Source organism: Martes martes, assembly GCF_963455335.1.
Source record: "Martes martes genome assembly, chromosome: 6".
Taxonomy (NCBI): domain Eukaryota; kingdom Metazoa; phylum Chordata; class Mammalia; order Carnivora; family Mustelidae; genus Martes; species Martes martes.
Window position 1 is genome coordinate 129828770 of NC_137893.1, and position 27947 is coordinate 129856716.

General features: G+C 43.0%; 1 protein-coding gene across 1 annotated transcript in view; it reads left to right on the forward strand.

The window, feature by feature from the left end:
• The window catches only part of BMP6 (bone morphogenetic protein 6), a gene marked incomplete at its 5' end in the record, with an annotated part of 147051 nt that overhangs the window by 94096 nt on the left and 25008 nt on the right, over nucleotides 1-27947 (forward strand). Inside the window, one exon of the mRNA XM_080806062.1 lies at nucleotides 24568-24760. Within this exon, the coding sequence (XP_080662188.1) occupies nucleotides 24568-24760 (193 nt within the window). The remainder of the gene's footprint in view (nucleotides 1-24567; nucleotides 24761-27947) is intronic.

A 27947-nucleotide genomic window follows, 5' to 3' on the forward strand; every position in this document is an offset into this window, starting at 1 on the left:
TTTCAAGATCTACCCTCTTAGCAACTTGCAAATATACAATTCAGGTTTGTCCTTTTGTGTTACGAAGATGGCTTTGGGTGTTGTGAGGCTCACTCACCCAGCTCTGAAACCCTTACCCGTAGATGACCAAAGTCAAACCCAGGTGGGCTTGTGGAGGGTTGGGAAGCTCAGAAGCTCTTTGAGCCTCAGGACTTGCTGAGTAGATGCCCTTTCTGCTTCATGTGCCCCTTCTTCTCCCACCCCCCACCCGCCCCACGGAAGCTTGTATCTGGGAGCTTTTCTAGCCTCTGGTTGTTTTGTGGCCAGGGCACCACAAGCATGTGTAGTCACTGTATTCCTGAAGGGAGTCGGGTGGAGGACAGACAGCCAGAAACTCACCTGTCCACTCATTCCTCGAGGCAGGTGAACTTGTCCAAGGGGGAAGGCCCACTTGCTAGTCATTCAATTATTCCTTCACCTTTTACTTTTCCCCGGGCGCCTTTGCCCCACTGGATGTCATTCTGCCTGTTGCGACCCGTTTCCCCTATGTGTTAATTTCTTTCAGGGTAACCTCGACCTTCTAGAGCTGAATAGGATGTCGGGGCTTCTCAGCGCTCTCTGCCTCACTCTTCATCTGGGTCTGGCTGTTGGAGCCAAGATCTGTGAGGTTTGGTGTCCTGGGCTCTGACTTTCCCATCCCCACCTGAGGGCTGCCTTCTGCTGGTCCCAGTGGGAGAACTCGGGGTGCTTCTAGGGTTTTTGCGTGCCATTGAGACGGCCAAGACTGGGGTCACCTCTGGTGCCATCTGTGTTCTCAGAATGTCTCCTGTAGCTACCTGGAGGTGCGGTGGCCTGATGGGAGACTGCTGGGCTTGGGCTCAGGTCCCGGTGGTGCCCTTATCCATCACGCGAGCTCCAGCAGGTGTTTTCCTGCCCTGAGAGTCTGCTTCCCCAGGGGTGCAAGGGTGTGGTAATGGAGACGACTGAGTCCAGGCATTAGGAGGAGGAGGGAGGATGACGCACGTACCTCACTTGGAAGATTCTCCGGCACACGGTCAATATTCGATGTTTTCTTATTTAAGCAAAACATTGTCTACTTTCTAGGAATAGTCTGTACAAGGTACATTTAAAGGGATCTATGAAGGGACGAGCTGTTTGGAATCTGAGGGCAAAAGTTGCTGGGGACGAGATGTAACTTAACATAGGGCCCACGGTTGTGAAGTTCACCCCTCCACCTGCTGTCCTCCCTGTGCAAGCGAGGACTGCCCGCAGGTGGTGCTGGACTGCGGAAAGGACTTTCCAAGGGGACGGTGGCATTTGGCATGGGAGGCAAGTTGCAGGAGCAGGTGGTGCCTTCCTTTCTCGGTCCTCTTTGGTGGGGTCCCTCAGGTTCCTGAAGCTTTCCTGCTCGGCGCATGGCTTCCTGCATGCCTGGAGCCCCGCTCCTGCCACTTCACAGCCACCCCATCCCGGCCTGAAGCCATGCTCCTTCCCGGACCTATTTCTCTGGGTTTTATTTTCCTCCTGGGAGGCTGAGTGGCAACAGGCTCCTCCCACCCCTCGGGCTCACCCCCGTTCTGAGGTCTCCCGTCTGCCCGCTCCTTCTTCTCACTGTTCCTCTCCTTTTTTCTCCCTCCTCATTGTTACCACTCCTCTGGGAGCAGCAGCACAGAATGAAGCAAAATGGGACAAATTACCAAAAGAGCGGTATGGCTTTCAAAAGCCCGAGTTCTAGAAGTCCCTGTGCCAGCATTCATAGCAACTCGTTCCTCCGTGCCATGCCATTTAGTTATGGAAACCACAGGGGGCCCTCGTGTGCCTCGGGATCTGGATCGGGGCTGGGGTGTGGGGCTGGAGTGAGTGTGTTTCCTCCCGTTTCTCGGCATCCATTCACCCTAACATTCCCGAGTGTGGAACTTGCCAGTGACAACAAGGCTGGCTTGCCATTCTCCGTAGCAATCCATACCCCAAGTTTTTCTACCTTTCTACTTTCACCCTGACTTCTTTTCTTCATGGAAAAAGCTGTATGTCAAGGGAATGGAGTTACCACAGCATGTTGGCTCTGTTTCCTTGAGTATCTATGCGTCTCGCCTGAAGAAAGTGATGCTAATGGAGTTTCTGACTCTGCTTCCTTCCAAGGCAAGTGCGCGAGAAGAAGTGAATAGTAGCTTTCACTTAGAGGATTGGATTTTATACCCTCCAAGATGCTTCCACATATTTATCTCACGTAAGCACAGAACAGCTCTATGAGGCAGATGAATTATTACCTCCCTTTAGCCAACGAGGAAATTAAAATCAAGAGTTACTCGTTCACTCCAAAGTATATTGACCATTGTCCATGTACCACACACACACAGTTTTAAGTGCACGGGATATAAAAATGCACAATGCAAAGTTTTTATCTTCATGGAACGTGCATTCTAGTGAAGGAGACAGGTGATAAATTCAATATAATGCCAGGTTGGTGACAGATGCCATGGAGGTCAATAAAACAGGCATTTCAAAGGTGTGTTTGAAAAGAGAGTGTCTAGGTGTGCTGTTATTGGTGGTCAGGGAAGGCCTGTCTAAGGAGGTGGCAGACATGTAAGCAGACAGACATGAGAAGTGAGAGAGGGAGGTGTATGGCTATCAGAGTCCGAGCATTCCTGCTGAGGCTGTATCATGTGCAAAGGTCCTGTGGCAGGAATGTGCTTGGAATGTTCATGAAATTGCCCTATTGCAAAGCAGCTTCAGTGGTATGAAATGAGGTCAGAGAGCAAGCCAAGGACTAAATCAGGACTTGGTGCACTACCTGAGGATTTTGAATTCTATTCTGAAGAGGTTTTTGCTCTGAGAAAGAAGGGTAATGGAAGCTTATGTGTAGGGACACATCTGATTGACATTCTAAAGGAATTCACTGTGGCTGCTGTGTAGACAATGGGCTGTAAGGCAAAGTAGAGTGAGGCAATCAGGTGGCTGCCACAACCATTTAGGTGACAGATGGAGCCTGTGGAGATGGCAAGCAGATTGGATTCTGGTAGATTTTGAAGTTAGAATGCGGCAGGTTGTTCTGGTGTCTTGCAGGTGGGTGTGAGACAAAGAGCCCAGGGGGTTCCAGGCCCAGAGGAAGAATTCAAGAAGTGATGTAATAATGATGTTGTTTGGCTGTAGGCAGGTCCAGACCCCTCCTGATTACCCCGGATATCCCTGTGCTTTTTCCAGAACACTCTGCACAAAGGTCAGTGAGCGGCAGGGGTCTTCCTCCGGCTTGGCCCCTTCTCCCTGCAGCCATTGTGAGCCTTCTCAGAATGGATGCAGCTGCGACCTTTCTCCCTCTGTCAAACCCGCTTTGCACCACATTTATGGACCCTTCCTGATCGGTGCACAATAGAGGGAGGACATTAGCAAGTTATTGCTGTGCAATCTTCTAATTTATTTCAAGGTCGTGGCTGGGGAGGGTGTCCTTAACCGAATTATCCAATTAAATAGCAGCATACCATCTAGTGTACTTGTTGTATCTTTAAAAGCCCACTGATGATGTTGACGATTACTTCATGTGCAGGTGTGAACCATATAGAGGATGTGATCCAATAATCCCAAAGGTTTTTCCACATGCCTTATGGATCATAGATGTTCAGTAAGGATCTGTTGAATTTAGTGATTTTTGAAGCTGGATACGGAGAGTTGGCTTTTTTTCTGAAACCTGTCTATTTCGATGCTCTTTCCAGTATTGGCAATTAGTGCCGCACCTCAGTTTCACGTGGGATTAGTGTTGGGTGTTTCCAGCGCTTGGCCAGTGAGGTCCTGAGATGGGAGGAGGTGAGAAACGGAGGAACAGGTCTGGATGAGGCCATTAGCTCCCCATCCCCGGAGCTGGGAACGCACAGGAGAATCTCCCAGCTTAATCCCAGGCTTCTGCTCTGAGGACCCACCCACGCCTGTTGCACCATTGAAAATGTGCAGACTTCAACCCATGTTCTCCCTCAACCCATGGCCTGGACTTTGTTGACCTTGCCAGGTCACCATACAATCTCATTTCTGGTAACTTTTATTAGAACTTTTAGTGGTTTTGAGGGACGAAGTGTTTTCCCAGGGTTTCATTTGAAGTCCGCATTGCTGCTTCAATCGCGTGGCTGACAAAGGCTCCATCCACTACAGTCCAATGGCAGCCTCTCGGAGAATGTTCCCAGTCATCTTGTTCTTTCCCGTCAGTGTTTTGGTTCAGGAAGGCCACAGAAAAGGCTGGTTATCCCCAGTTCTCATATAGTTACCCCATACTGCAGCTATGGCTTTCCCTTTCCCTTCTTGGCTCCAGTCCGGAGTGGGACTGGGAAGATCCCAGGGGCAGAGGGGGACTCTGGGTGTCCTGAGTGGAGACCGCATCACAGGGCCTGCAGATCTTTCCAGGCTACTCAGGGAGGCTTGAGGCTGGTTGATAGGGACTGTGCTGTGTTACATGTTGTTCTCTATTTCCAAGCCCCACTGGGGGAGCTTCCTTCTTGATTCCTAAGGGCTATAAGGCAGTAGTTTCTTTTTTGTTACTCAAGAGGTCACTTCTAGCCAAGTCAAATCCTTGCTTTTGGAGGTTTCACATTCCCTCTCTCTTGTTCTTGTGCTCTGATGTGGGGCGTATATCTCCCAGGAAGTCCAGAGGGCTGGCCTGATCCCACACTGGGAAGGGACTGGGGAAATGCCCTCTGTCAGCCTGGGTTTGAATTGCTGGAGGCCTCCTTGTTTAATTCGTGGTTTATTTTGCGCTTGACTTCTTACTGCCGACTCCCAGGCATCGGAGAGCTGGGGATTCAGACCATGAGTGGCTCTGATTACTGATTGCTCCGGTGAAAGCTTTTCCTGGGGAAGGCACTGCTGAACAAAGGTAGTTTGAATAATGACCCTTTTTTTTCTTCCTACTCTCTTTTCGATTTGGTTTGTCTGGTTGTTGCCACTACCAGGGCGGAAGAGACTAGGCTTGGCAAGAGCCTGGTGAGACACGGCACGAAATGGTACCACATATGCACGGGGCGCACCACCCGCAGGAGTCCAGAGTGCACTGGGAGCTGGGGCAGTCACCCGTGCAATGGCGCCCCGCTGTCTTTCCGCGGCTGCATGGCCGATTCCTTTGTTAACATGGGCTCCCTGCCCTATGTGGGGTGCTCCTCAGGGTACCCCTAACCTAGTCAGCCCCCCCAACCCACACTCATTTCCTCTCATCTGTCTTTTTTATTTTTTGGCCTATGAACCGTGACTTTTGATCACTTGAGCCCACCCCAACAAGGCCAGAATATTGGTCCAAAGAAATCACAGCCCCACGTCAATCTGCAAACTAATGGCAAACATCCCTGGCAATTTTTCAGTTCTCTGTATAGCGCTCATCAGTGCTTTCCCCAGCACGTGTTTGCCAAGCCAGGGTGCTGGTCTCCTTAGTCTGTGAGTTGAGCCCCAGGAAGCATGGGGATCTTGTGGCTCGGCGGCAGGAGCCACCCGGCATGCGGACTCTCCCGCCATGTGGACCTGCTGGGCTTCAAGGGCAACAAAATGTGAAGTGAGCAGTTTAGCTTGGACTTAATCTGGAGGCAAATCAGTAACTTTACCCTGAGAGACTCTCTCCGTTGTGTTCTCAGGAAAATGAAATGAATCACCAAAGCAAAGAATGTGCTTTCCAGGGCTGCACCAATCATAAAGCATAATGTTTTGAATTAGAAGGGGAGAGCGAGTAACTGAGAAACCTTTGGCTGGTTACTTTGTTGTTCCTTTTGCCTCTCCCCCTCCCCACCCCTCTTCCTTCCCTCAGATATGTGCTTGGATAAGGACGTTCTTCTCCAGCCTGGTTTTTCCTAAACTCAATCCTGCAGTGAAATGACAAAGCCTCGTTAGACATGGAAATCATCGCAGAGCAGCAAATCCAAGGGGAGGTTTCACTGAAGGCTCCCGGAAGGGGAGATGGCGAGCTGTGAAAGCAGACGCTCCCAGCCCGACCCAAATGTGTTCTTCTTGCTCCCTTTGTTGATTAGTAAATCAGAACCAAATGAAAAGACACAAATAAGGGCCTAACACACATCTGTCACACTTGGGTGTTTCCCAGCTTCGTCCTGTCTTTCTGATTTCATCTCATCCCCTGCTGTCCTCACTGGGGAGGACCTCGAGGGCTGGGCTCGATCTTAGTCTTAGAAGTAAAACTGCCTCAGAAATGTTGTTGAGGGTAAGGGGTTATTTGGTTAACTGAGAAGTTACATGCTATTTCTTAGAAACAGGAAGGTGGGAGCCATTGGCATTGCTAACCCCTTTTCCTGTGCTTTTTTTAAAAGCCTCTTGTAGGGGTTGGCTGTTGTGTTTTGTTTTTTTTGGTCTCCTCCCCCCCGCCCCCAACCATACATTTAAGCGCTGAATCTTGCCATGTTCCCTCAGCTGTTGTCTCTTGACTTCAGAAGCTTTGCCTGTAGCCACTTGGCATCAACCAGGGTCCAGAAAGACCAGCACAGCAGTCGCTCAGAAGAAACCAGGAGGGCTTACTGGCCCAGAAAAGAAAGAAATTCTCTGAGAACAGTTCCGGGAGAAGCATTCGTTGTGTTTTTGTAAGGATGTGAGGATCCAAGTTTTGTCTGTTAAAGGAAAGGAACGGCCCTTTTCTTTGTTTGTGTGTTCATATCCCATAGCCGTGCTACGGAGGCAGTCTCGTACCCCACGGTAGTGTTTTTCCATTCTCTTGTTTAGAAACCCTGGGTATGATAAGCTCACGGCCCCCACACAGCCTGGCAGCCGTGGTTGCATCTAAGTTTGGAACCGCTCATCCTCGTTTGACCAGGGTCTGTCAAGGGTCAAGTCAAGGGTCTGTCCCAGGCCAGCCCACCAGGTGCTTGAGAAGTACGGTTACACTTGTTCTAGATGAGTCGTTCACTCAGTCCTCACACACTTACTGGCTCCCTGCCTTGGGCGAGGCACTGCTGTGGGCACCCAGGACACATAAGGGAAAAAGACAAAATTCCCTGCCCTTGTGGGCCTTACATTTGAGGGGAGTCCTAGTCCTTGGCAGTAGCACACCTGCATTTCCTCTGCTGTAGGTTCAGGTGTTGTTAAGGTAGAACAGGGAGGTCTGTGCCGATGCCTCCAAGTAGAGATGCATGCTGGCCCCAACTTCCCGGGGTCAGGTCACCCTGGACCAATCACAGGGAAGAGGGGTTGGAAGGGATCATGAGAAAGGACTCCCTCCACGTCCCCATGTTGGCACCCTTGACACTGTGCCTTGAATAATCACAGGTCATCTGATGGAGTGTCACCTGATAGGAATATGAAACCCCGGGAACCCTAGGAACCAAAGCAAGGGATTGGCCTGTCCGTTACTTTGAACTTTCAGAACTTGAACATTTCATTAAAACAAATGGCTCCATTGTCATGGTCAGAAGTCCACTGTGGAAGAAGGCGGGGTTTAGGTAAGCTGCCACCCAGCGGGAGAAACTGTTGCCCAACATGGTTTGATTCTTGATAATTTGAGGACAGATTTTTCATTTTGTGGATTTCTCACATGCTCATTTGCACACATTCTTTCTCAGCAAAAGTTTTGATGGAAAGAGTACAATGTATTGGCCAGGTTAAGGGTTGACGAGGAAGAAAAGCCCTGATGGCAGAGATCTAGATAAAAGGAATGCATTGTCTAGCACTTTATTGCCCTGCTGGGTAGCTACAGAGCATCTCGGCACATGACTCTCATTTGCTTCTCACGGTCCCTCGCTGATGGATGTTCCTACCGCACACGTAGAGGGCGGTCACCAAATCCGTAAGCACAGGCAAATCCATCGTAAATGAAGTATTAGTATTACATCCTAATACAGGATAAAATAATATTACCTTTGTTTCCAGATTTTATTGCCCCTGTGTAGCTACTGCAAGAGCTGAAACTGTTAGGTAACTTGACACAGAGACAACCTGGCATCTTGACCTCACCTCAAGGCAGTTCCTTCCTGTGTACTAGACTCCAGGCTTTCAAAAAAGTAAGCAAGCTGTTTGATTAGGGATCCTCTCTTTTTCAGCATTCCCGGGGTTTCCTTCTGACAAGACACTTTCTCACCAGCATGATCCTAAGTCTCTCTTGTCACCCCTTCTGCCATGTTGACCTCTGATCTATCCTTTTCTTCTTTTGACTGTTGGTCTCCGACATCTACTCTCCTCTTCATCTCTTCTGTAACTTTTCTGGAGTAACTTTGTTTATATGCAGACTCAGCAGACATTTGCTGTGAACCTACTCTGTGCCAAAGCCTGTGCTGGACATGTTCACTTGACACCCATTCATTTCCTGGCCTCTTCCCAGATGTCTTGTGTAGCTTGGCCGTGGGGAGCAGGATGCGTAGCTAACTGCCCCGTGTTTGGGACAGGCTACAATTCCACTCTGATGGAGGGTCACCAACCCATCCCGCATTCATTCTAGGGAATCAGTGGCTAAGAAGAAAAAATGAAGAGGAAAAGCAAAAGAGAAATATAATAGAATTGACTACAGGCACTCAAATGCCTGTATACACACATTCACAGAGGCACTGTTCACAATTGCCAAAAGGTAGCAACAGCCCAAGTGTCCATCAGTGTACGAATGGATAAACAAAATGTATGTGCATACAGAGGAATATTATATGATGATAAAAAGTAATGAAGTGCTGATACATGATAATAATACTGTTGATGAACCTTAAAAACATTATGCTAAGAGAGAGAAACCAGTCACAAAGGATCGTGTGATTCCATTTGTACAGAATATCCATACTGTGCAAATCCATAGAGATAGAACATGGGTTGGTGGTTGCCAGAGGCTGGGATGGGGAGTTGCTGCTTAATGGGTAGAGGGCTTGCTACTGGGATGATTAAAATGTTTTGGAACCAGACAGAAGTGGTGAGTGCACAACCCTGTGAATGTATTAAATGCATTTAACGTGAACGAATTGTTCACGTTAAAACGATTAGCTTCATGTTCTGTAAATTCACTTCAATTTTTAAAAAAACGAAGGGAATGTGCGCATGTGTCAGTGGTCTGTTTCTCTGAATTGAGGATGTGATTTTAAAATTCATTCCGTCTTTCTTGTGCATGATGACCTTGTGATATGGCTTGGGTATAATTGAAGTAATTTGAGCAGATTAATTTCTTTCTTTAGCTTTTTAGAATTTCACATGCTTGGTGGCTGCGTCCTGAACTCAGAGTGCAAAGCAATATGCTAATTGGTGTTCCAGGCTTCTGGTGCTGCTCCTTCAAAAAACAAACCCAGACAGATGTGTTGAGTCGGTCCCTTCGTTTAGCTGTTTGTGTTCTGGAGAATGCCCTTGGGTCTTGAAGAAAGATTGCTGGGGCTGGAGTCCAAAGGCTGAGTTCCGTTCTGTCTCCTTTTGCTCACTGGGGGTACTACGGTGCCCAGCAAAGAACATGGAGCAGACCTCAGTCCTGGCTTATGCATTCATTCAACAAACATTCTCGAACCCTCTATTGGAGGTATTAAAGTGAATGTGACATGGACCCTATCTTTGAGGGGCCTGCGGTCCAGTGGGAGAGGTAGACGCATGAACAATGATCACCTTAACATAAGGTGGAGCGCAATGCTGAAAATTTGGGACAGCATAGAAACCTAGAGTCAAGGTCCCCAAACCAACTGGGGATACAGAGGGTACAGGAAGGCAGTTAAAGAGGCTTCCTGGAATTCAATCTTAAGGTAAGATTTAAAATTTTGCTGCATTACATGTTAAGTATGGCAAGTAATGAGAGTTTTACAAAAGAGGAACATTTAGCACTGAGTAGATACATATACTTTACTTTTTTTTAAATCACATTTCAGGATTTTGTTTATTTTTTGTCCATATTGACATACTTTAATATTTTTTTATTATGTTATGTTAGTCACCATACAGTACTTCATTAGTTTTTTATATAGTGTTCTATGAGACATATACTTTAAAAAGAGTTTCAGTTGGATGTTTTTCACCAAAGCACTCATAATTATGGGGGGAACAAGAACTTTAATGGTAGGTATGGCTTTAATAAATTGTTTTTTATTTAGAATTCCGTAGAAGCATCAAAGCATCTTCCAAATTTGGATCCTATAAAAGTCTGTATCCTGGAGGTGAGGGAGGGGAAGGTCTTTGAAAGGACAAGGAGATTATATAAGTAAGGGAGAGGGATGAGGTCCTGGGGAGGGTGTTCAGAAAAATAGAGCAGTTTAATATCTCCCAAGAGTGAAGTTTGAGGCAGGAAAAGGTCACGGGTGAGGCTGGTATGTCAGGAGAATGATTGAGGCTCTACACAGGTAGTTTATGAGTTTGGGTCTAGGACTGTGGTACTAGCTGCAGTGTGGAGAGAGGGTGAGCAGGGGGCACAACTCGAGGCAGTGGGATGGCTCTGAACATGGGCAGTGGTCACAGAGGGAGCAGGACAGGTGGGTTAGAGAAACTTCCAGAAGAGTGCCATCCCATAGATTTTCTTCTGCCATGACTGAAACGTTCTATGATGTACTTGCCAATATGGTATCCACCAGCCACATGTGGGCATTGAACCCTTTACATGTGGCTAATGTGACTGTGGAACTGAATCTTTTTTTTTTTTTAAAGATTTTATTTATTTATTTGACAGACAGAGATCGCAAGTAGGCAGAGAGGCAGGCAGAGAGAAAGGAGGAAGCAGGCTCCCCGCTGAACAGAGAGCCCGATGCAGGGCTCGATCCCAGGACCCCGGGATCATGATCTGAGCCGAAGGCAGAGGCTTTAACCCACTGAGCCACACAGGTGCCCCTGTGGAACTGAATCTTAACTTTTAATTTATTTATATTGAAATATCAGCATGTGGCTAGGGCACGTGGCTGCTAGATTAGACGGTGCAATTCCGGAAGGTAAAATCAGCAGGAGTTGGTGATTAATTGACCCGTTCAGAGGGACAGTGGACAGCAGTAAAGCTGCAGGGGCACACTGGTTGGGAGAAGATGAGTTTCATTTTGTGCATGTTGGCTTCACATGCACAGGAGGCATCTGCATGAAGTGTACCAGGTAGTAAGATAAAAACATTCCTTAAAGGAGAGCAGTGAGCTGGAGATGGAAATGTGGGAGGCGTTAGCATAAAGTAATAATTGAAATCGCTAAAGTGAGTGCCAGGGGGAAGCCCTTTAACTGCCTTTGGCCTCAGATTCATATTGCTCTGATGGTGATAACATTTGCTCTGCCTACCTTCTGGGACTATTCTGAGAAACAGATGAGCTAATATATATGAAAACGCTTGTAAACTCTTCAAACATTAGGCGTGTTTTATAACATTTTTAGGAGTTGAGAGGAATGTGTCCCAAATGTTGTTTCCCAAACATAACAGATAAAATTAAGACTTCAAATTCTGGAAATATTGCAGACTGGATAATTTATAAGGCCCTCCTGCTAAAATATGACTAGATCCAGGATAAACAAAAGCAAATATGTCTACAGTGTGGATGTCAGGGACTCAGGGACATCTTTGAAGACTCCCCAGAGTGTGTTTACTATGAGCAGACAAACCTAAAAGCTGGGTTTCTGTGAATGCAAATACCAGTACTCCTGCAGATTATGAGCCCAGCTCAGGGTCCAGGCTGAGGTGGGGGAACTGTCCCCGGGGTTCCCACATTATACCCTCAAAGGGAAGATGACTGGGTCCAGGTCAATAATGTTTTTCACAAAAGCAAAGGTACATGTTTTTCTTTTTCTTTCTTTCTTTCTTTTTCTTTCTTTCTTTTTTTTTTTGGAGAAAAGTAAACAATTTAAACAGTGAGGATGAATTTCAATCAAAAATTACCTAAAAATCTGCAAAGCAAGGAAATAAACCACCAAAATATAATTCATCAGAAGGATGAGACAGCAATGCAGATTTAAATTCGCCAAGGATTTCAAAGAAAACAGACACTAAGTGAGAAATTATAAGACAGCTATCTAGGAAGTGCACAAAGAATAAAGAGTGGTACAATACATAATGGTGATATAGAACAATTGACGATTGAAAATGATGGACCCCATAGCAATGATAATGACGGTTGGAATGAGTAGAAAATTTTAAAACTCATTAAAATGACAAACAAATAGATGGCTTAAACTATACAGGAAACATGGGTGAAGAGAGAGTTGGTGAACTTGTAGATAAATCTTAAGAAATTTTATAGCCAAGAGACAAGATCAATGACTTAAAAAAAAAAAAAGCAGTGAAAATTAGGATGACATTCTGGTACACATCTAATTATCATTCTTGAAGAGACACTAAAGAGAATGGAGGAGAACCCTAATCAATGAGCTAAAGGCTAAGAATTTTCCAGAACTAATGGAAGATAGGAATCCACAGATACATTAAGTGCCATTTAATCTGAGTGGAATAGATAAAAAGAAACATACCAGCTGGGCATGTTATAGTGAAGCTGCAAGATACCAGGGACAATGACATTATAAAAGCAACCAGAGAAACCAGGTCACCTTAATAAAAGAAGAAGAAGAAAAAAAGGATTAGTCTAATATAATGAATTACAGACATAAACTTCTTCTCTCATGAAGACATTCTTCCCATTAGTGCTCTGCAGTTGAAATTGGAAAGTATGACTCTTCAGAAATATCTTGAAGAACGCAGATGCAAAATCCTCAACAGAATATTAACAAACTAAATTCAACGACACATTAAAAGAATCACATACCAATGTAAATTGGTTTGACTACTATAGAAAACAATATGAAGGGTCCTCAAAAATTAAAAAAAGCAATACCCTAAGATCTGGTAATTACACTATTGGATATTTACCCAAAGAAAATAAAAATACTGATTGAAAAGATAGATGTGCCTCTATGTTTATTGTAGCATTGTTTACAATAGCAAAGATAGGGAAATAACTGAAGTTTCCCTGATAGACACTAATACTATATATATATATACACACACACATATATGTGTGTATATATATATATAGCAGAATATTACTTGGCCATAAAAAAGAATGAGATCTTGCCATTTGTGGGTGGCTGGACCCAGAGGGTATTATCCTAAGCAAAATAAGCCAAACAGAGAACAATAAATAATATAAGATTTCACTTGTATGTGAAATCTAAAAAACAAATGAACAAACAAAAACAAACAAAATCATAAATACTGAGAACAAACTGGTAGTTGCCAGAGGGGACTGGTGGGGGTTGGAGGATGGGCAAAATAGGTGAAGGGCATAAGAGGTACAAAAAAAAAAAAATTCCTACATCATGATCAAATGAGATTCATTCCAGGGATGCAAGGATGATTCAATATCTGCAAATCTGTCACTGTGATTAACAAAGGATAAAAATTATATGATCATCTAAGATATGTGGGTGGCTCAGTCAGTTAAGAAGCTGGCCCTTGATTTAGGCCCAGGTCATGATCTCAGCGTCTTGAGATCAAGCCCCATGTTGGAATCAGTGCTGGGCATGGAGTCTACTTAAGATTCTCTCTCTCCCTCTCCTCCTGCCCCTCCTCAACTCACACTTCCACTGTCTCTCTTTTCTTTCTCTCTAAAATTTTTTTTTTAAAAATCATATGATCATCTCAATAGATGCTGAAAAAGCATTTGGCAAAATCCAGTATCTATTTATGATAAAAATTCTCAACAAAGCAGGTATAGAGGGAATGTATCTAAACATAATAAAGGCCATATATGATAAGACCAAGCCAATACCATACTCAATGGTGAAAAGCTGAAAGCTTTTTCTCTAAAATCAGGAATGAGGCAAGAATGTCCACTCTTGCCACTTTTATTCAACATAGTATTAGAAATCCTAACCAGAGCAATTAGGCAAGAAAAAAGACCTCTAAAAGGAAGCATTAAAGCTGTCACTATTGGCAAAGGACATGATATAAATATATTATGTGATATATATATCTCCCTGAAGACTTCATCAAAAACTGTTAGAATAAACAAGTCTAGTATAGTTGTAGGATATAAAACCAATACACAAAAATATATTTCATTTCTTAACACTAATGAATTACCAGATACATTGAGAAAACAATCCCATTTACAGTTACATGAAAAAGGATAAAATATCCTAGCATAACACATAAACCATCATTGCCATGAATGAATCCCTATTTTATACACCTGAAACTAATGTAACAGTGTATGTCAACTATACTAAGAAAAACCACATTAATTTTGACAAAAATTAAAATTTTGGTAAAAAGAGAAAAAAGTTTAAAATACCTAAGGAAAAATTTAATCAAGAAGCTCAGAGACCTGAAAATTATCAGATGTTAATGAAAGAAATTGAAGAAGATGCGAATAAGTGGAAAGATATTCCATGCTCATGGATTGGAAAAATTGTTAAAATGTCCATACTATCCAAAGCAATATAAAGATTCAGTATAATCCCTGTGAAAATTCCACAGAAATAGAACAAATAATCCTAAAATGTTATGAAACTACCAAAGACCAAAGTAGCCAAAGCAATCTTGAGAAAGAAGAACATAGTGGTATCACAGTCCCTGATTTTCAAAGTACATTACAAAGTATAGTGATAAAACCAGTATGGTATTGCCATAAAAACAGACACATATATCAATGAAACAGAATAAAGAGCCCAGAGATAAACCCACACATATATAGTCAGTTTATGACAAAAGAACCAAGAATATACAAAGGGGAATGGACAGGCTGTTTAATAAATTGTACAGTTGAACCACTGTCTTATACTGTACATAAAAATTAACTCAAAATGGATTAAAGACTTAAATTTGTGACCTGAAACCATAAAACTCCTAGAGGAAGACATAGGCGGTAAGCTCCTTGACATAGGACTTGGCGATGATTTTTAGAATCTTGACACCAAAAGCAAAAACAAGAGAAACAAAAATAAACAAGTAGGACTACATCAGACTAAAAACTTTATACATGGCAAAGGAAACCATCAACAAAATGAAAAGGCAACCTACTGAATGGGAGCGTATTTGCAGATCATATACCTGATAAGGAGCTAATAACAAAAATATACAAAGAACTCATACAACTCAGTAGCAAAAAAAGAAAAAAAAAAAACTTGACTGAAAAATGGGCAGAAGATCTGAATAGACATGTTTTCCAAACAACACAACAGATGGCCAACAGGCACATGAGAAGATGGTCAACGTGACTAATCATCAGGGAAATAAAAATCAGAACCACAATGAGCTACTACCTCACACTTCTTAGAATGGCTGGTACCAAAAACACAAGAGATGACAAGTGCTGGCGAGGACGTGGAGAAAAGGGAACCGTCGTGCACTGTTGGTGGGAACGTAAACTGGGGCGGCTGCTGCAGAAAACCATATGAGGATTCCTCAGAAAATTAAAAATAGAACCTACAGTCTGGTAATTCCACTTCCAGGGAGCCAACGAAAATGAAAACCCTAAATAGAAGAAATGTATACACCCCCCATGCTGATTGCAGCATCATTTACAAGAACCAAAGCATGGCAACAATCTACGTGTACATATGCAATATGACCGAGCCATCAGAAGGAACGAAATCTTACCATTCATGACAGCATGGGTGGGCCTCAGTGTGGAATAAGTTGGAGAAAGACGAATACCATCTGATCTTTCTTCCGTGTGGAAACTAAAACAAAACAGAAAAACCCAAGCGCATAGATACAGTAAACAGATTGGTGGTTGCAAGAGGCAGGGGTGGAGGGTGGGAGAAATGGGTGAACCGCCTTTTTTTTTTTCTTTTTTCTTTCCTTTTTATTTAAAAATTTTAAATAATTTTTTAAGACATCAGAGGCATGGGAGACCATGCTTTTGAGGCTGTCCCGTTTGTGGTTGAAGATGTTAAATTTTTCTTGGCAGTGAAAAAAAATACATGTTGTATATGTTGATCTTTACCGAGTGTCTGACTGCATCTTTATAGTAATCCTTGTACGTGGGCAACAGTGTGGTTATCTGATATTAATGGAACTCTGTCAAGGCTGCAATTATTCAGTTTAAGTCTTTCCTCGTGACACATGTTTATTGACTTAAGTGCTTGAGTGTATTCTCCGATGTTAGCTGAAGTCTGCAACTTTTCCCACTGTAAGACATGTATATAGTTGGGCTACCAAGCATCTTCCCAACCTAGAGTGATGGTGACATCTGTATTTGGGTATGAAAGTGGTTCTAAAATGTTCTAAAAAAATAGAAAATGACTCGGTGAACCCTTGATACTAACAATGATTTGCAGATACTTAGTGTTGGTCCTACAGCTCTTTCCAATACGTGGGCTGGGTCTAGTCTTAAAAAGTCATTTGAATTAAAAGGGTACCTCAAAGGATTTCCTTAGCAGGGACAGAACAGTTCTGTGTCTGGATTGTGGTGGTGGTTATAGGAATCTATACCTGCGACAGAAGGTCACAGAATTATGTATGCACACACATACACGCCAGAAAATGCATGTAGAAATTGGTGAACTCAAAGGTGGGTCTGCAGTATAGGTAAATTATTGTATCAACATCCATTTCCTAGTTTTGTTACTCAGTTATGGAAGATGTTGCATGGGATCTCCCTACTGTTTTGTTTTTATTTCTTTCTGCTATTTTTGCTGCTACTTGTGAGTCTATCATTATTTAAAATAAAAATGAAAGTTTAGCAAAGTCAGTTGAGGAAAAAAAAATGACAGCCAGGAAATTAGATTCTTCTTGATATTTGTGATCTTAATAAAACTAATAGAAATGAGTACTTGGAAATAATTGGTGCACCCGAGAGGGTCAAGTTTGTTATCTCATTGTGTTTAACAAGTGAGCTGGATGTTTGCAATATTAAAGTCAGAAGGCCACCGTTGTTATAGACCTTGAAAGACCAGCCAGAACTGTCCTTGTTGCCTAAAATTAAATAAACTTGTACCATAGCATAAAAAAATTGTTTACAGTAGTCAAGGGAATGGCAGGGTTTTTTTTTTTGTTTCGTTTTGTTTTGTTTTAAAAGAGTTCCAAGTTTTTCAAGTTTGGTGTATGACGGAGTAGAGGCATGAAACATTAAAAAAATGTAGAATTTATTGTCAATGAATGTAATTTTGCCCAAACGAAGCCATTCTGAATTAACTATTGAGTGAGTCCAGTTAATGAGAAAGTAATGAATATGTGACTAAACATACTATAGGAAGATTGTTCTATGCTTTTCCCGCTCACTCTCCCCCTCTTTCTTTTCTCTTTTATATTTTCACTTATAACAGGCTTTTATCTTTATTTTTCTCTGGACAACTTTAGTTGAAATAGTTCTGACTGAGCAGGACACTATTCAGAAAATATATTAAAATATCAATATTACAGTGTCTTGAGAGCTATCGCCCTATCCCCTTATTCGTAATAAGTAATAAAAAGTTTTTTCCTTTCAACATTACAGAAAAGGAAAAATATCAGTATTACAATCAAATTAAGCAATAATGAGAAAAAAAGTTGACCTCCAGTAAGACAAATCAAGAAAAAGGGAATTCATAAGTAATATTAGAATGAAAAAGCTGTAGTTAGAGCAGAGATCAAATAATAAGAGAATACTTTGAAAAATTTCATGGCAATAAATTGGATAAATTCTGCCCCAATTGACAAACCTCTAGAAAATGCATAATGACTTAAAAAGAAGTAGATAACTTGAATATTTCTCTACATTGAAAGGGAAATGAAGGAGTAATTGAAAATTTTCCCCAAAGGAAAACACCAGTATTAGGTAATTTTACAGATAAGTTCGCCAGCTTTTGAAGGAAGAGATCATTCCCTGAGAAGAGAGAGAGCATCCATCCTCCAACTTATTTCAAGAGCAAATATAACTTGAAATTGAACAACACTGTTATGAGCTGAATCCATCAACAGTGTCACTTCTGAACACAAATGCAAAAATTCCAAACCCCAAATTTGAAAGGTGATGGAAAAAATAATGTGAGACCTTTGAGGTCAGTGTTATAGATTGTGATTGTCCCCTAAAATTCATACGGATAAAACCCTAATCCCTAATGAGAAGGTATCAGGAGGTGGGGTCTTGGGTGGTAATTAGGTCTAGAGACGGTCATGGGGGTGGATCCCCCATGATGGGATTAGTGTCCTTACAAGAAGAGGAAGTTATGGATGCTCACACCATCTCTCTCTGCATGCACAGACCAAGGAAGGCTAAGTGAGGAGCTAGCCGGGAAGAGGGCCCTCAGCAAGCACTCAACCATGCTGGCATCCTAATCCCAGACTTGTAGCCACTAGAGCTGTGAGACGTAAGTGTTTGCTGTTTCAGCCCCCAGTCTATTGTATTTTTGTTATAGCAGCTCGAACTCACTGAGACAGTTAAGGAAACAGTCTGCTAAATTTTCTTATTAGTTTCAAGAATTTGGAATAGATTTCTTCCTTTACTATTATTTAATCTTAACAATACTGAACTGGACTCCAAGACTGAAAATGAGCATCTTTGCCTTCTTCCTGATTTTTAAAGGAAATGGTTTGAGAGTGGCACCCTTAAGAATGTTGTTAGCTGTAGGTTTTTTAAGATGGACACCTGATCAGATTAGCGGAGTTCTGTCGGTTCCTGGTTTGCTCGTTTGGAAAGACTTAGGAGACAGAACAACCAAGTGTAATGAGTGGGTCCTGTTTGGCTCCCGACTCCAATAAACCAAAAGCAAAAAGACAGTTTTTTGAGGTATTTGAGGAAATTTGATTATGGATTGGGTATGAGAGAACAACAACAAATTATTTCAACTTAGGTGTGGTCGTGCATTGTGATAGTGTAAGAAAACGTCCGTTTTTAGTGGTTATTTTTTTTGTGTGGTAAAATATGCCTGATATAAAATTTCCCACTTTAGCCATTTTTAAGTGTATGAGTTCTACAGCATTAAATGCTTTCACAGTGTTGTGCAACCATCACCACCGTCCATCTCCAGAATGTTTTCATCTTCCCAAGGTGAAACTCTCTTCCCCGTTGAACACGAACTCCCCGTCCCTCCAACCCAGCCCCTGGAAACCACCCTCCACTTTTTGTCTCTATGAATTTGACTCCTCTGGGTACTGCCTATAAGGACATACAGTATTTGTCTTTTTCTGACTGCCTTGTTTCGCCTTGCATAATGTCCTCAAGGTTTATCCATGTTGTGGCCTGTATCAGAATTTCCTTTCTTTCTAAAAGCTAACTGATATTTCATTGTATATATCTACCGCATTGTTTATCCATTCATCCATCAGTGAACACCTCCATGGCTTCTACTCTTTGGCTACTAGGACTGCTGCTAAGAACATGGGCATGCGATCAAGCCCTTGTTTTCAGTTGTTTCGGATACCCATATATATGTAAAAGTGGGATTGCTGGACCATATGGTGATTCTGCGTTTGAGGAATTGCGAAACTTTTTCTACAGCAGCTGCACCATTTCACGTTCCCACCAGCAATGCATAAGGAAGGGTTCTTCTTTCTCCACATCCTTGCAAGGCTTGTTGAGAAAGTGTCCACGTTTTTAATGGGTTTATATGAGATAGAGCTGAAGAAGAATCATTAGCCACTCATTGCCTACAGAGCAGCCATACCCCACCCATGGGACTTGAGGTCCCCACCCCCCACCAGCTGACAGGCAGTACGGCCATCTGCTTGAGCAGCCTTTGCTCTTAGCTGTGACCATGCCTATGTTTTCCATGTGTGCCTATAAAATTTCCATTACGTCTCTGAAAGACTTTAAGGGAAAAAAGGAAAACACTCTGATTTCGTGATATGTACATATGTAGTAAAACTGTTAGTTTTTTAAAGGCAAGAAAATGCTAGACATTATTCATGATTCTAGAGACCTTTCAGGCACTGGTGGGGGATGGCACCATAGTATTGGTCATGTTCTGGTTTTTAAGATGGTGCTGGTTTCCTCAGTTCCTTATTTTTTTTTTTTAAAAGATTTTATTTATTTATTTAACAGGCAGAGATCACAAGTAGGCAGAGAGGCAGGCAGGGGGTGGGGGGAGCAGGCTCCCCACTGAGCAGAGAGCCCAATGCGGGCCTCGATCCCAGGACCCTGAGATCATGACCTGAGCCAAAGGCAGAGGCTTTAACTCACTGAGCCACCCAGGTGCCCCTCCTCAGTTCCTTATTATGATGCCTCATTACCTCCATAAATTGCATATATCCTTTTGTATATTTAGTATTACATAACTTACATTTTTAGTCCTCAATGAGTAACTTTTATTCCTTAGGACTGTGGTTCCTGCTTGTTGGTCAAAGGTCCAGGGCTGGTCTGATATTTCAGCTGGTATGGTCAAAGGCAGAAAGAGAGGATAGAGTGAGTTCTATAAAGCTAAATGTATTTGATTTCAAGGATTGTATATGTTCTTCAATTACATCCTATTTTATTTGGTGTTAAGAGAACCTTCAGAAATGAGCCTAGAGTTAAAATGATGCAGTTTGTTGTCTTGTTCTATTGTCTTTGCAAATGGCAAACAGAAAAAGTAGACGACCTTGTGTAGGGTCATTACCATTGAAAAATATTTTCGCTGGTCCTTGAAATGAAAAATTCCAGGAAGTATTGCCTCAGAGAACACAGAACTGTATTCTTGAGACAAACACCAAGGCTGGTAATACTCATGGTAGTGATTTCACTTGCTACCTTTTACACAGAATGCATCTCTTCAACTTAAACAGGTAATTTAGAGGAACCATTGATCGGCCCTATCTAAAGGCTCTTGAATAAATTTGAATTACTCAGCGGAGGCATACTCTAAGTCAGTAGGGCTAGAGTCTCAAACATCAGCTGATGATCACAATTAACATCTGAGTACATACTCTACCATTGACTAGTTCGTAGAGATTTTCTCCCCTGAATCCTCAGAATTACGATTATTGCCATTTAACTGATAACCGAGACTTTGGGTAATGTCTTGCTCAGCATCACAGAAGCCAGGAAAAGGGGAGCTAGAATTCAGAACCAGTTTTGACAGTATGACACTTCACTGATGCTTGTTTTTAGTACTTAATTGGCTACCATGTGTTGGCCCCACCAATGAAAAGCTAAAATGCTAAGGGCTGCAAAATAGGTCCTGAGTGTTGAATTCAGAACTCAGCCCAGTCCCTTTCAGTACGTCTCATATTTTTGAATTGTCTTGAGATTAAAAGAGTCCAGAATCCTAGAGCTTGAAGGCAGGGGATGCAAAGTTCACTGGAAACATTACAGTTTTACCACTGAGGTCTTCAAATGCACACGTAGGCAGTGACCTAATGGCATTTCTTTCTTGTGTCCCTATGAGACATCAGCAAATACATGATATAAATTCAGTTGGAGGCAAAAGACTTTGGGGGAGAAAGGAGTTCCAGGCAAACTCCAGTGCCCGGTGGCTGAGGCATTGTGGGAAGAGGGAAGAAGATGGTATAGCTTCTGGCCCAGAGGCATAAACAGGAGTTCGGAAGAGAGTGGAGTGAAGGGTTTTTTGTTTGTTTGTTTGTTTTTTGTTTTTCAGTTGTTTTTCTTAAATTAACATATAATGTATTATTAGCCCCAGGGGTACAGGTCTGTGAATCAGCAGGCTTACACACTTCACAGCACTCACCATAGCACATACCCTCTCCAATGTCCATAACCCAACCACCCTCTCCATAACCCCCTCCTCCCGGCAACCCTCAGTTTGTTTTGTGAGATTAAGAGTCTCTTATGGTTTGTCTCCCTCCCAATCAGGAGTGAAGTTTTTGAGTGAGAGATCTTGAAACGAGGTGGGGTGGGCAGTCAGGCTCCTTAATCGCCTCAGAGATAAAGGAAAGGCAAAGAAAATTCAGAGTGCTTCCAGACAATGTTGTCTCAGCGGAGGAGAAGTGGGAAAATGCTCATGTAAGGCAGTGCATTCTAATTCATATTGTAGTAATGTGAAGGCTTTGAACTATGCTCCTATTTTCTCATTTTTAGATTCTTTATCTCTTCATGTTTGTCTGTGAGCATTTGCCAGGGCTCCTCCTCGGTCATACATACTGCCTCCCAGCATTTCAAAATCCTTATGAATTGTATGCAGATTCCCCCCTTCCTAGCAAGATCAGACTTCCCCTTCTCTTTCTCTCATCCTCTCCTGTCCTTCCTTTTCTTCTTGTGTCAGTTGCCTATTATTGTGTAACAAATCACCCCAAATCACAGAGGCTTTAGAACAATGTGCTGTCATCTCCCACAGCCTTGGGAAATGACCACACTCAACTGGGAGATTCTGACACAAGGTCTCTCGTGCAGGTGTAGTCAGATGCCGGCTGGGGTTGGAGTCCTCCAGCATCTCCACTGGGGTGGACATCTAAGATGACATCTTAGCTAAAGGTGTGGTGCTTCAGCTGAAGTGGTCAGAGGCTGACTGGACTCTTCCCTCTCTCCCTTCATCTGTCTCTTCATGTACCATATAGCGTCGCTACGTGGTTAGCTTGGGCTTCCTCACAGCATGGAGGTTCAGAGTAGTTGGACTTCTTCCATGGTAACCATCTTTCTCCCAGATAAGCATTCCAAGAAACCTAAGTGGAAGGAAGTTCAAAGCTTGGAAGTCACTGAGCACTACTGTTGCTTGGTCAAGAGAAGGTCACAGAGCCCACCTCAGGGGAGGGGGGACCACCCAACAGTATGAATACAGGGAGGTGTGGTGATGATGCACTTCTCTACAACTAACTACTGCATTTCCAATTTATTGAAATTTCTGTTTACTTCTTAAGACCAAAATGTCTTAAGTCACTGCCTTATATCTTGGGTCACAGCCATGATTTGTGATTTCTTCTTTGTAGTTGTCATTTATATTCATAGCAATTGAAAAACTTCCTTGGGGAATTCTTATGGATTCTTTTGAATGAATCTCAATGTATTTTTATTTATTGATATTAAAATTTAAGTACCCAAAAGGCCCTAAGGAAAAGCTATGTGACTTTTCTTTCTTTTATTTTCTTCTTCTTTTTTTTTTAATCTCTTTGGGAAATCAGATTTGATTCACTTTTTAACCGCTGATGATAACATATCACACCTAAAGGGAGATCAGTTTTAGGGAAAAGCGATACACCCTCATGTATGGGTGTCCTTCGGTGAACTCACCAGCAAGATTGCTTTTCATGCTTAGCCACTAATTAAAAAACCTGTTCTCTTGTTGGGACTGAACCATGGTTTACTTTCTGGTTAGATGTTTTTTGTTTTTGTTTTTGTTTTTGTTTTTTACTTTTATCAAGCTCTTACACAAGTCAAAGCTTATTTATTTATTTATTTATTTATTTATTTATTTATTTTTACAACCCTCACGCCAAAAAGAGATAACTTGAATCTAAAAGATTTAGCGTAGTCCCATGGCAGTTTCAGAAATTCTTTATTTAAAACCTCCTACGTATAGATGGCTTAACTTTCCTCAGCTTCTGCAAATGCCATTGAGGCCTTACGTTCTTGTAAAGAGTTACTGGCTTTTTTTCTTTTTTAAAGAAACTAAATCTCCAAAGCTTTTCTCTAGTGATTATGGAGAACAACATAAGTGGGAGAAAAAAGGGCAGTTGGAGGTAGCAACAGCCCTGGGAACACTCTGCCATGAAGGATTAATTTGCTCGTGAGATTTCACCACAGTTGCCATTAAGAAAAAAACTAACAGGAACAGTAGGGCGAAGTGTTTCCAAACCCTGGAGAAAAGAGTCAAGGACTTATGGTGGGAAGCAGAGCAGTCCTTTTTCTCTTTTACAGCGTTTATGAGGGAAGCTCCGAGGTTGATACCGCTTCTCTCACATAGGACTTGACATAGACAGTTGGAAGCCCGACTCTGAGAAATGGTCATTAGTGGGTGTAGTTTTCCATAGTTTGTCTTTGTGCAGGGGAAAGATTTCATTTAAAAGAAAAAAAAAAGATTTCAGACTCCATTCTTCCCCAGTTTTTAGAAGAGCATTAGAGAAAATAGCAAGGTATATTGTTGGTCATTCGTTTCCACATGTCTGTCCTCCCAGTTGGGTTCTGCGATTGAGTGGAGGGGCCCCGGCCTCTGAGTCCGGCAGCCCTCCCTTTGTTCTGGGAGAAGGAGGGCAGTCACTCAGGTGAGAGCGGCATTTTCTCTGAAGCTTTACCCTAAACTCTTCCACAAAACTTTCTACTGAACAGCAGGCAAAATACGAGGACGCTTGGACCTTTTGGGCTGAGGCCCCTGCGCAGCTCACTGCCTTCCCACCTGAGGCCCCTCCCAGAGCTCGGCTCAGGAGCACCCTGGGTCATGCCAACTGCTTGATGGGGGGAGATGACCTAACCTGAGGGGGTCAGGCAGCAGGAAGGAAAGGGGGCCACGAAGGGGTCACCGGGTTCAAGATCACCAGGGACATTCTCATTCATCCTTTCCTCTATTCTCACCACTTCCTTGGGAAGCCCTGTTAATTCCTGCCTCCGAAGGTGAGGAAAACCGAAGCCGAGAGTTTAAATAATTTGCTTTCATGCAACTGACTTCAACCAAGTATGTAAGGTATTTCAACCAAATAAAACCTAAGAATTTTATTTAATCCTTGGGTAAAATGAGGGATTTTCATCTCAGCCCGTCTGACAGCCCAGCCACTGTTGGTCCTTGCCCCCCTTCCCCAATCCCTCTCCTAAGCCATTGGTAACTGGTAAAATCCACTTATGAATGGAAATGGGGCAGCTTTCTTGAGGTGAGCCTGTGGCACTTAGTCCAGTAACAATAGTTGTCACTCTCTCTTGTTTAATCTTATAGTGGAGTACGAGAAGGAGTTCTCCCCTGGCCAGCGACACCACAAAGAGTTCAAGTTCAACTTATCCCAGATTCCTGAGGGTGAGGCGGTGACGGCTGCAGAATTCCGCATCTACAAGGACTGTGTTGTGGGGAGTTTTAAAAACCAAACTTTTCTTATCAGCATTTATCAAGTCTTGCAGGAGCATCAGCACAGGTATGAAGGCTCAAGGAACCCCAACGGGTGGGGCTGGCCCCCATTTCTCACCCTGCCACAATCTAGCCCCAAGTATGTCTGTGGAAGGGCGTTTGGAGGTCAGGGGCATCATATGAACATGATGAGGGATGTGCTCTGAATGGTAATGTTCAGCCAGCAAGATGACTTTTTTATTACTAAAATGAAGATTTTCCAAATAGTTTTCCTCTCCTGAGCAAAGCCAATGGCCAGTAGCAACTCAGCATCCTTTGTGATCAGAGAACATATGCCTTATTGGGGACAAAACATTTCCCACCATGGCTCAGTGCCTGCTTTGAACGATGGGTGAAGGGAGCGAAAATAAACTCATCCATGAGTGTCATGTAAGGATGCTTACAAATGATACTAATTCAAGTTAGTAAAGCTGTGTGTTTGCATATAATATATACACATACATGATCTAGTTTGTGTGTGTGTGTGTGTGTGTGTGTGTGTGTCGAATGTATCTATCTCTTCTCATTTGGATACAAGGAAACAATACGCTATCCTTCCCCATTGTGTCTGTAACAGTCTTGCTTTTTGAAATGAGGCCAGACCGTTTTTACAAAAGAACTTCAAAAGAGTATGCTCTTGGGGCTGTCTACCAATAAAGAAAAACTTCCACGGAAGGATTTCTGGAGGAATAGAAGGCCCAAGGAAAGAACTATTGCAGCAGCTAGTTCGATCCTGTAGCACACAGAAAGCCAGCCAGTGACCTTGACTTGGGCTTCGTATCCGGGGGTCAGTTCAGTGTTTGGGTGGGAATTAGCACCACTGCACTCTCAGTGCGCATGACGCAGCACGTGGTGAAAGAGCCTGGCAATTACATGAGAAATAGGCTGATAACAATTAAAGGAAGAAAACGCAGACAAACTCTGTAAGGGATTTGCCAGCTTTGGTTTCATGCACCACGTCCGATTCTTGATTTTGGTCTTGGAAATCTGTTGACTTCCCAAGAATGTCCAAAGGTTGAGGAATGGCTTTGGTTTCTCCTGGACTTAGGGATCTGTGTGTGGCTCTGCTACAAACAGGCACACTAAAATAATAATGAATATTAACTTGCCCCATAAAAGGCTTATTTTGAGGACACATGCCAGGCTTTGGGGACACATCATGGTGTTGATTATAAGAACTGTTGGTTGTATGTGAGTTCTTAGTAGGGCCAGTTAAAGTAAAATATAGCCACTGTGGTATCTATAACTAACATTTCAGAATGAAGGTAAGGTTTTTCTGATGTCTGATTTTCACCCCTAAACAAAAGTATCATCAATGACTTAACCATCGAGGGCCTCTTTTGAAATAATAAATTAATCACTGATAGATTTTTGTATTGTTATTTCAGAGAGAACTGATACTCAATGGTGATTTGTTGGGCCTCTTTTAGCCATTGATTTTCAATCTGCCTAATTATCTGTCCATTGTATCTGGTAAAAATAACCGACTAGTACCTTTCTGGCTCAGACATCGGTTTGGAATACATAGTTTTCTCTGTTCTGCAGGAAACGTTTTTCAAAGTGAAAACACTAGATTGGGATTATTTTTTAACTATGGGATTTTTCAAAATTATTATTATTTAAAAAATAGAGCAAGCAGACCTATTTGTAAGGTTTGTAAGGTTTATATTGAACTCCGGCCAAAACCGAACAGCTGCCTTGCACTTAAGACGGTGGTGTCATACTTTCTGGAGGCCAGCAGTGAGTTTGGAAAACAAAATCCCAAATAGTCCCAACCTTTGATGACTCTGTCAAAGCAGAGTTGTCATTTCCCTGCCTTCTAGGACAGGAGTATATGGCGACTGGATGTGTTGAACTTTTGTGCATAGGAAAGGGGAAATATGGGGGGGGGATTGGGAGAATTTCATGCTTTTGAAGGGCTCCAGGTTGGCCAACAGGAGATTTTCTTTTCTTATCAGTGGGCGAGGAGCCCAGGCCTCCTGCTGTCTCCTGATGTTTCTTCCAGGGGCCTCCAGATTTAACTGCAGGACTCCTTCTGGGCAAGGTTTGATCTCCCCATCTGTACCGTCTTGGGGTGTCCTGGCTAAAAATGATCCTCCAGGCTTGGGAAGAAACTCACTTGTCTAATCTGTGTGTGAGTGAAATTTGTAGTATTTGATGGATTAACTTAATGTAACCAAAGTTTGTTTTGCAAAAATCGTTGGCCTCCTTGAAAAAGAAAAATGCAAAAAGGCAGGTTTTTCGATGCTGAGTCATACCTTGGCTGAGGCAGAAGAAGTTAGGTGTTGGGCCTCTTGATAGTAAAGCAGCTAAGAAGCCTGACCCAGGGGATGGTCAGAAAAGATTCTTGGAAGATTGGCTGTAGCTATGAATTCTGCAGAAATATATTCCTTTTAACCGATAAGAAATCACTGGGCCAGGTTAAGTTCAAAAAAGTGACTACTTGAATAGCTGTTGTTTGAGTCGGAACAGGGGGAACATTTGATACTTCAGCCAAAACCTGAGAATAAGCCCTGAGATAAGACTTTAAATCGTGACAAGATCCGGAGCACCCTAATGAGAGAGCGGGGTCAGCGACCCGACAGCACGTGCGGTTAAATCAGAGTAGAACAGGGTGTTAATATCTGGTGCTATAAATCGTTGTTTTTAGGAGGACACTGGTAAAAATTGGCATCTGCAGAGCCCTTCGAGTTTGGGAAGAGTCTTCTGACATCTTTCCTGGCTAGGATTTAACCACTGACCCCGTCAGATAAGCAGGGTAGGCATGTTACCTTTTAGAGAATGAAACCTGGCACACAGGAGTTTAGCCAAGTCCAAGTGTTGTCTGCTGTTTCCCAAAAGTCACCCCGATGACATGGGATCAGTCCCAAAGTCAAGGTGAAGCACCAATAAAAGGTAAGCCATCCCCTGAGTGGACGTCCCTCATCTCCGTCTGCTTAGCTGGGACGCAGACATGCCGAGGGTGCTTCTGTGCGCATGTCCAGTGGGGTGGGTCTGTTGGGGATGCAGATGTGTCAGTTAGGATTCAGGCCCTGGTTCTTTAACTTACCAGGCTTTGCTTTTCTTTTTTAAAGATTTTATTTTTATTTATTTGATGGAGAGAGACATCACAAGTAGGCAGAGAGGCAGGCAGAGAGAGAGGGAGAAGCAGGCTCCCTGCTAAGCAGAGAGCCTGATGCAGGGCTCGATTCCAGGACCCTTAGATCGTGACCTGA